This window comes from Pelodiscus sinensis, chromosome 6 (genome assembly GCF_049634645.1).
Source record: "Pelodiscus sinensis isolate JC-2024 chromosome 6, ASM4963464v1, whole genome shotgun sequence".
In the NCBI taxonomy this organism is placed as follows: Eukaryota; Metazoa; Chordata; order Testudines; family Trionychidae; genus Pelodiscus; species Pelodiscus sinensis.
Window position 1 is genome coordinate 81,358,588 of NC_134716.1, and position 14,198 is coordinate 81,372,785.

General features: G+C 43.8%; 2 protein-coding genes across 10 annotated transcripts in view; both read right to left on the reverse strand.

Annotated features, from left to right (window-relative positions):
* FAM151B (family with sequence similarity 151 member B) overlaps positions 1-2,320 on the reverse strand; it is a 58,479-nt gene extending 56,159 nt beyond the window's left edge. The window contains exon 1 of one of the 6 annotated variants that reach the window (XM_075932223.1): positions 1,519-1,896. Coding sequence is in view for 3 of the 6 variants with exons in the window: in XM_075932226.1 (XP_075788341.1) it covers positions 1,958-1,976 (19 nt within the window). In the remaining 3 variants the exon portion in view is untranslated. Of the gene's footprint in view, positions 1-1,114; positions 1,189-1,273; positions 1,420-1,518; positions 1,897-1,957 lie in introns of those variants that run through there. The other 5 variants (XM_075932224.1, XM_075932225.1, XM_075932226.1 and 2 more) reach the window with 5 other exon arrangements.
* Positions 2,321-11,755: 9,435 nt separating this feature from the next.
* Positions 11,756-14,198, reverse strand: part of ZFYVE16 (zinc finger FYVE-type containing 16) — an 88,647-nt gene continuing 86,204 nt past the window's right edge. For all 4 annotated transcript variants that reach the window (XM_006124320.4, XM_075932214.1, XM_025185282.2 and 1 more), the window contains one exon: positions 11,756-13,725. In XM_006124320.4, the coding sequence (XP_006124382.2) occupies positions 13,564-13,725 (162 nt within the window). In that variant the 3' untranslated portion in view covers positions 11,756-13,563. The remainder of the gene's footprint in view (positions 13,726-14,198) is intronic.

Sequence of the window (14,198 nt, forward strand, 5' to 3'; positions counted from 1 at the left end):
AAAGCGTCCGTGGCCAATCTAGACGCAGTTTTCCGCAAAAAAGCCCCGATCGCCATTTTCGCTGTTCCAAATCATCAATATATTTAATTAATTGGGACGACCAGATCTGCATGCAGTATTCAAGATGTGGGCATACCATGACTTTACATCAAGACAATATTATATTTTCTGCTTTATCATCTATTTCTTTCCTAACAATTCCAAATATTCTATTAGATTTTTCATTGCCACTGAAGACTGAGCAGATGTTTTCAGGGAACTATCAATAATGATTCCAAGATCTCTTTCTTGAGTGGTAACAGCTATTTTACACTCCATCATTTTTGTATGTATAATTGGGATTATATTTTTCCACTTGCTTTACTCTGCATACATCAACAATAAATTCCATCTACCCTTGTATTGCCCAACAACTCAGTTCAGTGAGACTCCTTTGTAAATCTCTGCAGTCAGCTTTGGACTTAATATTTTGAGTAATTTTGTATAATTTGCAAATTTTGCCATTTCACTGTTTACCACTTTTCCAGGATCTTTTAGGAGTAAATTGAGTAAGTTCAAATGCAGATCCATGGATTATACCACTATTCATTCATATACATCTAAGGATCCTTCAATTACTTGAATGACAAGCCTTTTGTTATCTTAATCACTCTGCTTCCCTCTGTTTATAAACAAACTCCCTGCCCAAAAGGTAAAGCTGGGAGCAGGGCAAGCTCTGATGCAGTTAAGAGCTGTCTCTGGAGCTAGGGCAAGTGCTTTAAGCCAGTGGTTCCCAGCCTTTTTTATACCAGGGACAAGCAAACCCATTTACAAACTTTTGGTGGACTGGTAACATTTTATTTGCATATTCATATTTTGTTATCAGTCCACCAAAAGCTTTGGCCCCCAGAGCCATCTGTAACCCCTAGAGCCCCCATCCCTCCACTACCCCCCAGCACCAGCCACTGACCCCAGCCCCACCTCATCCAACCCCCCCAGTGCCAGCCCCCAATATTAAACCTGTCCCCAAGAGCCCCTTAGCGCCAGCCCCCCACCCCAGATGCCCCAGCCCTAACCCCGCCCCCTCAACTAGTCCTGCGCTGCCTCGGGGTGGTGGCTGCCCCGCCGCGCTCACAGGGAACCGTTCTTCTGTGTCCGCGAGGAGCCCCCAACCCCGCCCGGCGCTGGTTGGCAGAGAGGCGGGGTAGGACACGCCTCTCCCACCGGCCATTGCGGAAGCGCTGTACCCCAACCGCCGCGGCCTAGCAGTTGGGAACCGCTGCTTTAAGCGGACCTCAAGTGTGAAACCCAACGGTTCAAACGTGAGGGAGACGACAGACGCCTGAGTGCGCCCCTAAACGGTGCCCTGGCGAGCTCTCTCGAGCAGCCCTGACTCGTGATGTGCTGAGACCCTTTGCCCCTCCTCCCCCTCTATGGTTGGGGACACGTGACCCTCGTGCACATTCCCACCCTCCACTGCACAAAGCAACCGGCTTTGTAGGTGGGTCTGAGTGAGACTCGGAGCCGAGAGCAACCGACCTAGGAACGAAGGGCGGCGCACTGCTGGAGAGAGAACACGGCCAGGCCCGGGAGAAGGAGGGAGGGTTAATTGTGCCCCGCGGGTGACGAGACGCAAACGCGCTCGTGCATGACGTCACATCAGTAGCAGCGATGACGTAACGAAGTGGCCATTCGAAGCTCCTCCTCCCACATCTAGGCCTGTTTTCCGGCGGCCTGCGCTGCTCTCGTGTGCCACAGACCCCGCCCCCGAACCGCTAGGCAGCGCCTCCCGCCCGCCACAGCTCATGGAAACAGCGTGACGGGAGTGACTGGGAGAGGCAGGGCTGGGCGCAGACTTTGCCTCCGCTCCCTCACCCCTCTCCTATCCCGGCCTCGTCGCCCTCGGGCTGAGCCGGACCCCAGAACTTCCCCCGCGCCCGGCCCTCCCACGGCGCGGGCCTGGGCCCCCGGCTCTTACCGCGCTCCGCCCGCTCCATGGTCGCGCCCAGGCGCCTGGGGCTCTGCTGGCTTAGCTCCGCCTGCAGGCCGCAGCCCAGCCCTCGAGGAGCCGAGATTTCGGGCTCTTTCTAGGAAGGCAGCGGAGCGTCTCATGGCCGCCCGGCCCTTTCCTGGGCGGGGCCCCCCGGAGCTGCGCCGGGGGACGGACCCATCTCCCCGCACGAGAGGAGCAGCGCTTGCCCAAGAATCACAGCTGGGAAGGGGGAGGTTGGGCCGGGTCCGGCCCGTAGCAGCTAGAGGGGGGATGGTGGCGGGATTATCCCCCCCCGTCCATGGCCGCGCGGGGGAAGACGACAGCGGTTCAGCCTGATGAATCCAGCACGTGCTGCTGCCGCTGCTGCCCTTACGTCATCGCAGTGAACTGTGACGCCATCACCGCCCAGGCTTCAGGGAAGGATAATCCCTTCTGGCCGGGCAGCAGCTCTGGGGGCACGAGCTCTGTGATGAGTGTGGGGTGAAGCTGGTTAACGCTCAACGCTAAGACATTTTTTCCCATCTAAGTATTTTGATGTTTTTAAACAAGCAACATGGGGCCTGATGTAATGCCCAAGCACTGCAGCATTAAAAATAAACGAGAAACCAGTTTCCACGCTGATCCTTGGCAAAGTGGAATGCAATCACTAAGTCAGGTGTACCAAGTATCACAGGCTTTTTATTTTAAGGAGTTTTAATACCTGTACAAAACATGTAAATAGAAATAAAACAATTACAGCAAAAGAAACGAAGTAATATCAAATCTCTATGGAAGGTGCTAGCCTAAATATTGTAAAGAGACTAGACCAGTGGTTCCCTATCTTTTTGAGCATATGGACCCCTTTTCAATCTGTTAAAATGTTATAGACTCTCCCCCTCCCCCCGCAAGGGGAGCTAGAAGCCAACATGTCCCTTGGCCCGTGCTGCTTCTTCGGCTCCCACTCCCTCCATCCACTGAGGATATGGCAAGGAGGCTCTTGTGGCCAAAGGTAGCTCCTGCCCCTGCATTCCAACCTTGGCTGGGCCCAGTGCCCTGGGGGAGGGAAAAAAAAGGAAAGTAAGGATCAGGCCCACTCTGGGACTGGGAGGAGGGAGAGGATTGGAGTGTAAATGGAAGTTCAGCTGGCGGTGGAAGGATAGATGGTGCCTCCGGGGGTATCAAGATCCCATCCCCAGGACAGGAGGTAGCTTGTGTGCAGCTGGTTGCAAACAGCAAGTCCAGGGCAAGAATCACCTGATAGAAAGTTCCAGTCCCATGATGGGCCAGATCCTTACTTTCTCTTTTCTTTCCTCAACTTTCTGTAGACCCCCCCCCATCCCTCCACAGTACAATTCTGGACACCTAGAGGTCTGTGGACTCCGCATCGGGAAACACTGGACTAGCACTTCTGATGTCCAGGTAAAATTGAGAAATTATAAAACATTAATATTTAAAATTGGACCTATGTAAATATGTTCTGTGATTATGGAATAAATTCTAACTAAATCTATTGGTGGTGGTGGTTTTGCTGGATGATGCATTAATTTTTCCATAACTTCCTAATTTTGTTGTAATCGCCATTGTCAGGTTTGAACAATTTTTCATTTGTTAGTAAGAGGCCATCAGTAGTACAGCTAGTAGTAGATAAAAAATAATTAATTTAAATGTCCATTTCCATGAGGAAGTCCTGGCAAATACAGTAATATCCAGCCATTTGTAAAATTTGTTTATGAATAGCAGCCCAGTATTCAGCATAGGTATGATCATCATATCTGCCTAAAACCTCTTAAACTTTATCCAGTATTCATCCCCATTCACTATTTTTAACATGACGGGTATGAACTATATGTTAAATAAATATTATTTTTATCATATACAACATGATTATTGCTGGTCCTCTTTTCCAAATAAAAACTCATTCTTCATCTATCCAAATCATATTTTGACCATGTGGATATGATAGGAAAGTTGTCTGCAAAGACAAATTAGTTATGTTTCTACCAGAAGCCATCAATTCTATTAAAGTTAGTTTTCTTGATAAAACAGCTACTTAGAAAAGTTGGGAAACAATACATCCGGAAACTCTGAACAGTAAATGGAATGCTTGGAGATGAGCACGCAGACAGGATATCACATGAGGTGTACGTGAATCTTCAAATCATGATTTTTCAGCAGCAGGTCTCAGTTGGTCTGCATAGCTGCTTTAGCAATTCTTATGACCCATAGAAAGGGATCATATGATTTCAAAGTCCCATAGAGATGAGATTCTGAAGCAAAGGGAAAGGAGGGTAGGTAGTAAGGGATGTTAGAATGTGTTTAATCAACTAAATGTGTAACTGCTAAAAATTTCAGCTGTTACAGGGGGGGTGGGTAAAGGGGAAGAGGGCCAGGTGGCTTCCCAGAAGCTGGTGTTTAAACTGGCTTCTTGTGCATACCAGGAGCCTGCATGTAACACTGAAGGTTAACGAATGAGCCCAGGTACATCAGTTAATTATGTACAGTTACACTTTCAAAACCCTAGTAGGTAGTGGAACACACACAGAAACATCTCAAAAGTACAAGGTAAATACCTTCTCTTCATTTGAGTAGTGGCCCTGGGGGTGCTCTGCTGGAGATGATGCTCATGTAGAACCCTCTGAATGAGGCTGGAACTTCAGAAACTGGTCTAGAAACTTTACAGAATGAAAGGTAGAATCCAGTGGGGGCAGGAACTCCATGTGGAGTGGAGGGGAGATACCTAGACTTAGCTAGGGTGGTAGACCCAGTTTTATTCTGGGAAAGAGACTCTGGGGAATTCTTGTTTCAGCTCTTCCAAGTCTTACTTAAGAGCCTGAGCAGCATGGAGGTCATTCTAATTCCATCTCTGTGGCTAGATCCCAGTCACTCCAGCTCTCACTTTCTATTGCAGAGGCACTTTTACTAGAGGTATGCACAAAGGAATAGTGCCTTGAGGAGATGTGAACCAAGGCCCATATAGCAGCTTTGCAAATTTCCACAAGAGGAATATTAGGACAGAAGTTTCCACCCTCTGGAGTATGTCCCCTTATGGGGGTGCCAAAAAACATTTGAGAGGCTTTGATCGTGCCTGTGAGGCAGTTCCAAGCCCCACCCCTTACAGTGTTGCCTCAGAGTAGGAGAGGGGCACGAGCTCTTCTAACTGCTTCTATTTAAAAGGCTCACATCTTTCCTACGTCTTGCCTAGCAGTCACAAGGAAGGCACAAGCACTTGAGACAGCAAGCCCTTTTTTCTCTCTAGCAATGTCCTAGAGGCATGGGGAGCTGTGAGCCCTTTTAAGTGCTTCTATTTAAAGGGCTCGTGCCCTCCCTGTGCCTGTCAGGCAGCATTGCCTAGCACCCATAGGGCACAGGAGAGCACTTTAAATATAAACAGTTGAAAGGGATTGTGCATCTCTGGCCATAGGCTAGAGGCGCAGAGAGCTGCATGTCTTTTCAGCTGTTTCTGTTTAAAGGGCTCTCATTATCCTCAAGGCTGCTAAGTAACACATTGCGTGAAAGGCACAAGGAAAGTCCAATCCCTTTAAATAGAAGCACTTAAAAGGGCTCTCAGCTCCCCTCATCACTAGTGTGTTCCTAGGGAGCCAGGGACATGAGCCTTTTCAACTGCTTCTATTCAAAGGGCTTGTGGATGCTGGGCAGCTGTCAGACAACAGGTTAGCAATGGGGGCCAGGAGCTGAGAGTCTGTTGCATGAAATCAAAATATCCATCCCAGACAACTCTGGGAGGAGGCTAACCCCCAGCACCCTCCCCTCTGCTCCAGGTCCCTTCCATTGGCCAGAAGTCAGGGGCCCCAGGCCCAGGAAAGCTCCTGATAGGGTAGCTCTCAACCCCGCCCCTTCCAGATTGGCCCACAGCCACTTCTGAAATGTATGAAGTAGCCTCCCCACATTCAAAAATTATTGCTCACCGTTGGTCTATCAGAAGTGAAATAGGTTGAAGGGTTACCATTTTGAATTTTTGTACTTTCACAAATATATTTAGCATCCTAAGATATAGATTGCTATACATTTCTCCCTGCCCTTTTTTGGAATAACAAAGTATCTGGAATGGTACAGAGGAAGATTTTTAAGTGGGAGCTGATTCCATGGCTCCTGTGCAGAGGAGGAAGAAAAATTGTCTGTCTTGAGGTGTGTGACTGCCTTCAAAAGGGATGGAGGGGGAGTGATGGAGTAGAAATGGATATAGAAGCCCAATGTTATCACCTCCAATAGATGGTTTTTGGAGTTTATGTGCTTCTATGAGATGTGGAAATGAGAGAAATCACCACCAAAAAGACTGGAGGATGAAAAGGGCAGAATGATACAACAGCAGACTCAGATTGTGGGACGGCAATGATCATGGGCCTCAGCTGCCATGTGAAAATGAACACTGTACATGATGGCTGCTGTTTCGATCCAAAAGCAGTAGCAATAACTTTCCTCTCTGCATTCCGTGGGGCAGAGAGGTTCAGGTGGCTCAGATGCTCTATGGTATATGGTGGGGGGAGGGCGGAAAACAGTTGCTTACCTGTACACCAGGCAAGATGAGTAGTGCACAATGTGTCATCTTCAGTGGGAGACTTTTGCCAGAAATATTGATAGGCAATATGTATGCCCCTATTTTCTGCATGATTCAGGGAGGGGCATAGGGAGGAGTTCAGTCGGTCATGGAACGTACATGAACAAAATCTCTCTCAAAGGACAAACAGTTATGATGTGGGTTAGTAACCATTTCCCCTCTTTTCAGTGATTGTGCATGTACACCTTCCACTGTAGGTGACTCATCAGCAGTTCCCTTATAGGTGGAGGGGCTATGGCTCATTAAGCAGCAATTGTAACACTCATTTGCTAAAGCCAGATGATCATGAGTTGAAAAGATATGGATAGGACTGTGTCATTGCCTTGCATATATCAGTAATTGAAACACTGCTCAGAAAAAGTGATTGAGCAAGCCCTTATTCTCACTGGAGGAGAGATTTAAGCAACATTGTCAAAGAGCTTAATGCAGTCGGAAATCCAGTGTGAGAGTCAAGATTGACCTTTAATTGTCTCAATATAGGCTACAAGAAGTCTGAAGGAAGTCCTGAATTACTTAATGTAATCCAAATAAAATGCCTAGGCTACACAAATATCCAAAGTATGAAATGTTCTCATTCATCTCCAGATGAGAGGTTTCAGGAAAAAAACCACACAAATATAAATTGTTTGGTTTAGATGGAATACTGACATTACCTACAGCATAAACTTAGGGTGTGGCCTCAGGGAAGCCATATCCTTATGGAATACCATAAAGAGAGTCAATAAGACAGCCCTAAGTTCTAAAACCATTCTTATGGAAGTGACAGCATTTCTGGAGGCTATCTGCATAAACGATGAAGACAATTAAATTGTAGCCATAAGTTCAAAAGGGGATCTCTGAGTCTGGAAGGGACTAGAGAGATGTAAATCCCATACAGGTAAAGTAGCAGACACAGGAAGGTAAATGGGGATGAGGCCTTTCAGAAATTTAGAAATGAGAATGAAAAAAATGGAAAAATCAATCTATTAGTAGATACAGTGCAGAAACAGAAGCCCAGAGAACTTCCACAGAATTTATTGGAAGGTCTGTTGACTTTAGATATAAAGATAACATAGCATATGTGTAATCTCTATGTGATAAGGAAATAAATGCTGAGATAATTAATCCAAACCAAAATCTCTTCTTCACTCTATACGTGGCTCCAATGGTCTCTCTTCTTCTACTCACTATGATGGTCTGGACCATTCAGGAGCACAAATTCTCAAGTATTCAAACAGCAATCTTCCATGTTGTAAAATGGTGAGTTGAAGCTGAGATGCGGATACTTATTCTCATTCTGAGACAAGATTAGAAGTAAAATTATCAGCGGCTGGATGGAACACTGATATAGGTCCATAAACTAGTATTGTCTCACATCAGCTTCCTGAGTACCCTCAGAATGAGAAATTAGAGGAAACATATAGGACAAGATTAGCCCATAGAAGATAAGCACTTGTGATGGAACCTGGGCTGTGGCCTGCCCTGGAACAGTGTTTCATGTAGTAGTTCAGATTGGCAGTGAATTGCTTTTATTGAACTGCTTGTATTGGTTTAAAAAACATCCTGAGGGAATACGCGCTTGTGTTTCTGATTCAAGAAGATGAAAGGGGACTGGAGAGCTGTTTTCCTATAAGCTATGCATTTGTGTGGTCACGCAGGAGAGATTCTAAAGGCACTTAGCTGATTAGCACAGAACTCACAGCTTGGTTTGTGTTTCCTCTGGTGGTGCATATTTGCATGTCTTTTGGGGTGCACATATAAATTTATTCCACATATGGACAGAAAACATTAGAGGGAACATTGCTGATGAGCACTTAGATTTATAAAGTCTTGAACCAGTAATGGAGGACTTACTAGGAGATTTTTTGGGAGAAGAAATTTCAGAAAGTTTGAGTGCTTCAAAACTGGCAAAGACGAAGCATGATGTAGGGCACCAGACGTGTGCTTTGAATGAAAAACAGCTGGAGAGGTCCGTCAGGTAGATTCCCATGTCTCCTGTGTTGTGATCGAGCTCAGCTTCACTGTGGGTTGCATCACCTTTTTTATATGAAGCAAATCTGTTAGTCTATTTTTTAAGTCATGATGGAGAGTGGGGGGTACAAAAATAGCATTTATCCTCATCAGTCCCTCACCAAGACAGATCAGACCACTCATGCCAGTCTTGCATGGAAAAGAACCCAGCATACGGCACATTGTTTAAAACAGCTTTTTTTCATAATAAAATTCTCCAGGAAATTACTGAGATATAATTAACTGAACTACTGAATACTTACTATAACTGGATGTACTAAAGCTATAAAAAATAGCTAAATTAAGCAATTTCTGTGGGGAGAAAGTAAACTATCCTCACAGGCAGTGAGAAGAAAGAGGTGACAGACATCTATGTTATGCTTTTGTCAGAAACCAGGTGCACATATGCTGGCTAGTGATACTGCAGGCAAAAGTCCAATTGATTGCTCTGGATGCACATATACCTACTGTGGAATGTACTCATGCATAATCACTCCAACTAGAACTGAACTGGGTTCTAGTGCTATCTGAGGCATATTTACACTTTAAAGCCATTTTTCCCCCAGTCATGAATTGTCTAAGATAATTGTAGGGAAATGCATTTGTTTAACAATATACATTTAGCATGTAAAGCTATTTTCTGAACGTTTTATTATTCTAAAGTTCATTTCTTAGCCTCTTTGTAAAAAGCTACACACCCACTACAAAAAGTAAAGGAGATACGGGACAATACTGCCTGTCTCTCCTGTGTAATTCAAACAGCAGATTTAACCCCAGTTGAGGCTCTCAGCTGCTTTTTGCCTGGTATAATTGGTGCTATGGCTTGGTCACAGAAATCACCAGCTCTGTAGTATCCTCCTGAAGGGTTGTAGCAGACATGGTCTGCTCAGCAGTTGGGGTTGTAGTCATGGTTACCTTGGTGATGATCTGGACAGACTGATCCTGTGATGTCAATGATTCCAATCCCTTAGAGGCTGGATGATATTTAACTGGCTGAGCATTCGAGTTTGAGACCACCAACCTGAAGCCCCGGGAAAACTAGTTTTGGTCCTCATGATAACCCCGCGGGAGGCGGGGGGAGGGGAAGAGAGCCATTGCGCTGCCAGGACAGAGGCCATGTTACCAGTGCCTCACTTCTGTACTATGAGAATAGCATTAACTATGGTGGGAATAAAAGGAGTCCAATGACCGTGATCTGGACCAAGACTATCATTGTGGTGCTGACAACCAGTATTGGGGATTGGTGCCAGAAACCTAGACTCTTGTCTAGACAGTGCCAGTTGGATGCCAGTGCCTTGGTGATAGCATGTGATCAGTGCTGAACTGGCCAAGGAGATCACCACATCATAGACAGTTTTCTTCTAGATGGGACTGAGCTCAGAGGCACCAGAGGCTTGTCCTGACAGCCAAAAGTTGGGGTGCTGTCACTTCTATTAACTTCTTGTCAGCTTTAAAAGTGTCCAGAGTGCAAGCTAAACTCAACTCCACCACCTTCCACTATTTGAGCAATTGCTGGGCACCAGACTGAATGGTCCCCTCCAGGGAACTAACATCAATAGTGCTGACTCCTGCTTCTTAGGTGTCAAGTGCTCCTTCTTGGGATGCACTGCTATTGAGCCTGGCAGCTGGACAGCCTTCAGCCCTGGGTAATCACGACATCAGAATTCTTTACTTGTATGGTACTGGTGAATGGGACTGTGCTGGGATGCCTCATCTTTTTCCAGTGCCAGGGACCAGTAGTGTCAACAGTTTGAATCCTTCCTCAGTGCCATGTTGTACACTGAGGCCAGAGCGCTCTGCACAAATATGCACAGCACTGGGGCCCGGTGTGCCGAGGTGGGCTGAGGATAGAGCAGACTTTATCAAAAGATGAAAGTCCCACTCCTTCATCCTTGAGTGGAAAGACCTGCAGATTTTTCACTAATCTGTCTGGTGCTCTTCTCTCAGACACTTCAGGCATGGACTTGCTGCATGCCCAAGAGCTATGGGGAGGTAAGGGATAGGGCAAAGCCCTACTCCCTAACCTTAACATAACACAAACTAAATTCACTATGAACTGAAACATATATAAAAGCAGAAACTAGAGAACAAGCTTACGGAAGCACTTGCGAGGCAAGTGAACATTGTTCAAATGACCATTACAAGCAGTAGGAAGGAACTGAAAGTGGGGGTTGAGTCAGCAAAGTCATATATTAAGAAGGTGCCAGTTCACAGAGCCTCAGAGCCAACCCCAGGGGTGCTGCTAAGGGAAAAACTTTCCAACCACTGTGCATGTAGCGCACACGTACTGGATTGAAATTGACAGGAACAAGCATTAAGAAGATATAAAGCAGATCAGTGGTTCTCAAACTGTGGATCAAGATTGCACGGGCTGGCTTACAACTTGCTGGGGGCCAGGGTCAAGCCCCAGACCTACCACCTGGGGCTGAAGCCCGAGCCTGAAGGCTGCCCCCCCCCCAAGCAGTGGGGCTCAGCTTACAGGCCCTCTTCCTACAGTTGAAACCTTAGGGTGTCTGCTTTGACCCATCTCCACCCAAGGCAGTAGCACTCAGGTAGGCTCAGGCTTTGGTTTCCGTCTCAAAGAGTCAAGTATAGGTGGCCCCCGACTTGCGACGCCATCAGTTTCTGGAGAAGCATCGCAAGTCAGGGGCATCTTAACTCAAACCCTCATTTACAATAGGTGTCATGCGCCGTTGTAAATGTGGGCCAAGGATGTAAGTCAGGGGTTTCTGGCCCCTTCCACACTTACAAAAATGGTTGGGGGGAAGGAGGCCATAACTCCGACGGTTGCATCTCGGGGGTTTCCTGTAGTAATTTTTGTTGTGAGAAAGAGGTTGTGGTGTAATGAAGTTTGAGAACCCCTGGCATAGATTGATATTGGAGAGCAGGTGGCCCCTTCTGTGCCATCCATGTGCAATCCATTTATGTTCATCACTAACTGTACTACTGCACCTTTTTTAAGATTTTTAGATTTTGGCCAAAGCCAGATCTTCAGAACCAGAAAAGTATCTGAAACATTTCATGCTGGTCCATTTATTTGTCAGTATTATTTACAGCCTATTGCCGAAAGCTGTATTTGGAAATAAACAACAATTTCTGTGGTAAGAATAGTCTATAACTCCAAGTACAACAGCAGAATTAAGCAAAAAAACAAACTTTAAAGACAGAAAAAATATGGGAAACTTGTGTCCAAGAAGTACTTTTTGCTTTAATAGAACAATGTTATTTTACCTCATCTGTTAAGCATTTAAATCAGTTTTATTTGTTAGTGATAATTATTAAATGAAATTGAAACATTAAATGGTAAGAGTTTAAAGACATGAATCTGATTTCCCAAATTACCAATATGGCAACACCAAAAAAGAGAAAATAATTAGTTTGCAAATTGTTTTCATCTGGTGTAACTGAACTTAACATTGAGAAACATGACAATGGTCATTTGTCTATTGTTCATGTTTCTAATACTGCTTGCCCCTGCTGTCTTCTTGTTAGCCACTTTCAGAAGACTACACATCCATTTTGTTCATTCTACCTAACAATGTCTCTGGCTGGTCCACAGAACTGCAATTTTTCTCTGAACAAAAAATTGTCTGCATTACTACAATGAAATACCTAGTTTCTTTAACCTAAGACCTTAAATCCTGTACATTTCCATTATTATGGGTCTTCAAGGTGTGGGTAATAGGACTGGTGACTTTTTTTAAGTTACAAGCTATGTTTTTGATACAAAAAATATATATAAATATCTCCTATGAGAATGAAGAAGGCATCTAGATATTTAGGTTTTTAATGATCTGTCAGTCTAAAACTCAACATTTTATTCAATTTTGGTTTTAGATATAGCGTGTTAAGATGCTCTTCAAAATGAACAGGTTAATTACACAATAGTTATACCTGATCAGTGTTATCTAAATCTCTGCACTCAGGCACAAATTACAAACCTCCTCTTAGTTTTTAATTGCTAATACCCCAGTATCAAAAATACGTACTATACAAAGAACCTCAAAAATGCAATCTAATCATGAAAATTCACACTTAATACATTTTCTTCCTGAAAAATAAATAGGGCTACGAAGAGGTTTCAGAAGTTAGAGATAGAAGCAGAAAAGGTATTACAGGTTTCATGCCCGGCTTATTGCTACATGACAACTACTCAGGGTCACCTGGGCTGTTCTTTATCACTCTTGGAAGTCCCAAATTACAAAGGTATATTTTAAGCACAGGAAAACAAAAATCAGTGTAATACAAAAATAATACCCAACAAAGTTAGATAAGTCATTATAAATACGTAAGGAAACCAGCTACTCTATAAAGAGACTCAGCTTAAAAGCACAAGTTCCAAAAGCACCACCAAACATACTAATTCTCTTGATTTTTAAGCCAGAACAAGGCCAATTAAGAAATCTTAAAAAACCCAAATATCCACAACATATTGGACAAAGTTCTGTTCTCTATTCTTCCCACACAATAAATATCCCATTGTGTAGGCAGATTCTACATATTACAAGTACATAAGTATCCACTGTTTGGGGTCAACCCTTAGATTTTATACTGGATCTCAATAGCAACAAACAGTTCTGTACCAATTAAATATACAAGATTTAAAAAAAATTTAAATACAACTCATTTGCACATCCACATGGAGTGTCCCAGATTTATGCTACATCTAATTATAAGGACTGTTACTAAATCATTTGCTTGGGTTTAAGAGGTATATGGCTTACCCTTACAACAAGTATAGTAGATGCTACAGATTGCTTAGAGGTAAGAAGTCTTTGCCTTTTTTTCCAGTGACTATATTAAGTGTAAAGTTTCACAACCATAGGAAAGCTTAAACTCTAAAATAAAAAAAGTTATTTTTTATACTAGGGTTAGAGGACTTGGTTCATTTTTAGAAACTAAACCCAGTATAAAAAATCTATTACTCAATTATATTTTTGAAATAAACCTTAACTTCTTTAGTGTTGATAGGATTACAGCTTTGGTGCTGGGTTAATTCTAGCAAATCAGAACATTATACATAGTATAATATATATTGTCATTTATATTAAAAGAGGTATTCTGTAATAAAAAATATTAATTCAACTTCTAATGGTACACTTGTGGTGTCTGATGTCCCACCATGGATCACAGGAATCAGAGCACTGTCAAGGTCCTTTAGATAATGCTGTGGAAGAAGCTGGCCTCCAGATCCTAACTGATACTCAACCTAAAATAAAAATAGTTATTTTAAGTTGGTATATCACATGAGATGTTAATACAAGCCCAAATTAGAAGAGCAATAGATACAGTGTGCAATCATCAATATAAAACAAATTTCAGGTAAAGTCTTCTATTCTAACAAGTAGCATTGACCAGGGATTGGAGACTGGAAGAGACTCTGGGAAAGTTAACACATTAACTGGCCAGAAGACCGTGTATTCAGAATTGAGACACACTGCCTTCTCCTCAGAGTGATGAATTCAGGATGCAAGCAACCAGATCTTTTGTATATTCGTTACTTCATGACAGACCTTTGAAAACTATCTAACTTGAAAACAAAATTTGAAGTTTAAATTGTGGTGAGTGTAAATAAACTCCTGCATCTCTCTCAGCTAATGATCTTAAAACATGACCTACACAGTTTCTCTAGGAACAATAAGGATTGAGTCTAATTCTCAGACTCGTGTTCTGAGTTTTTTC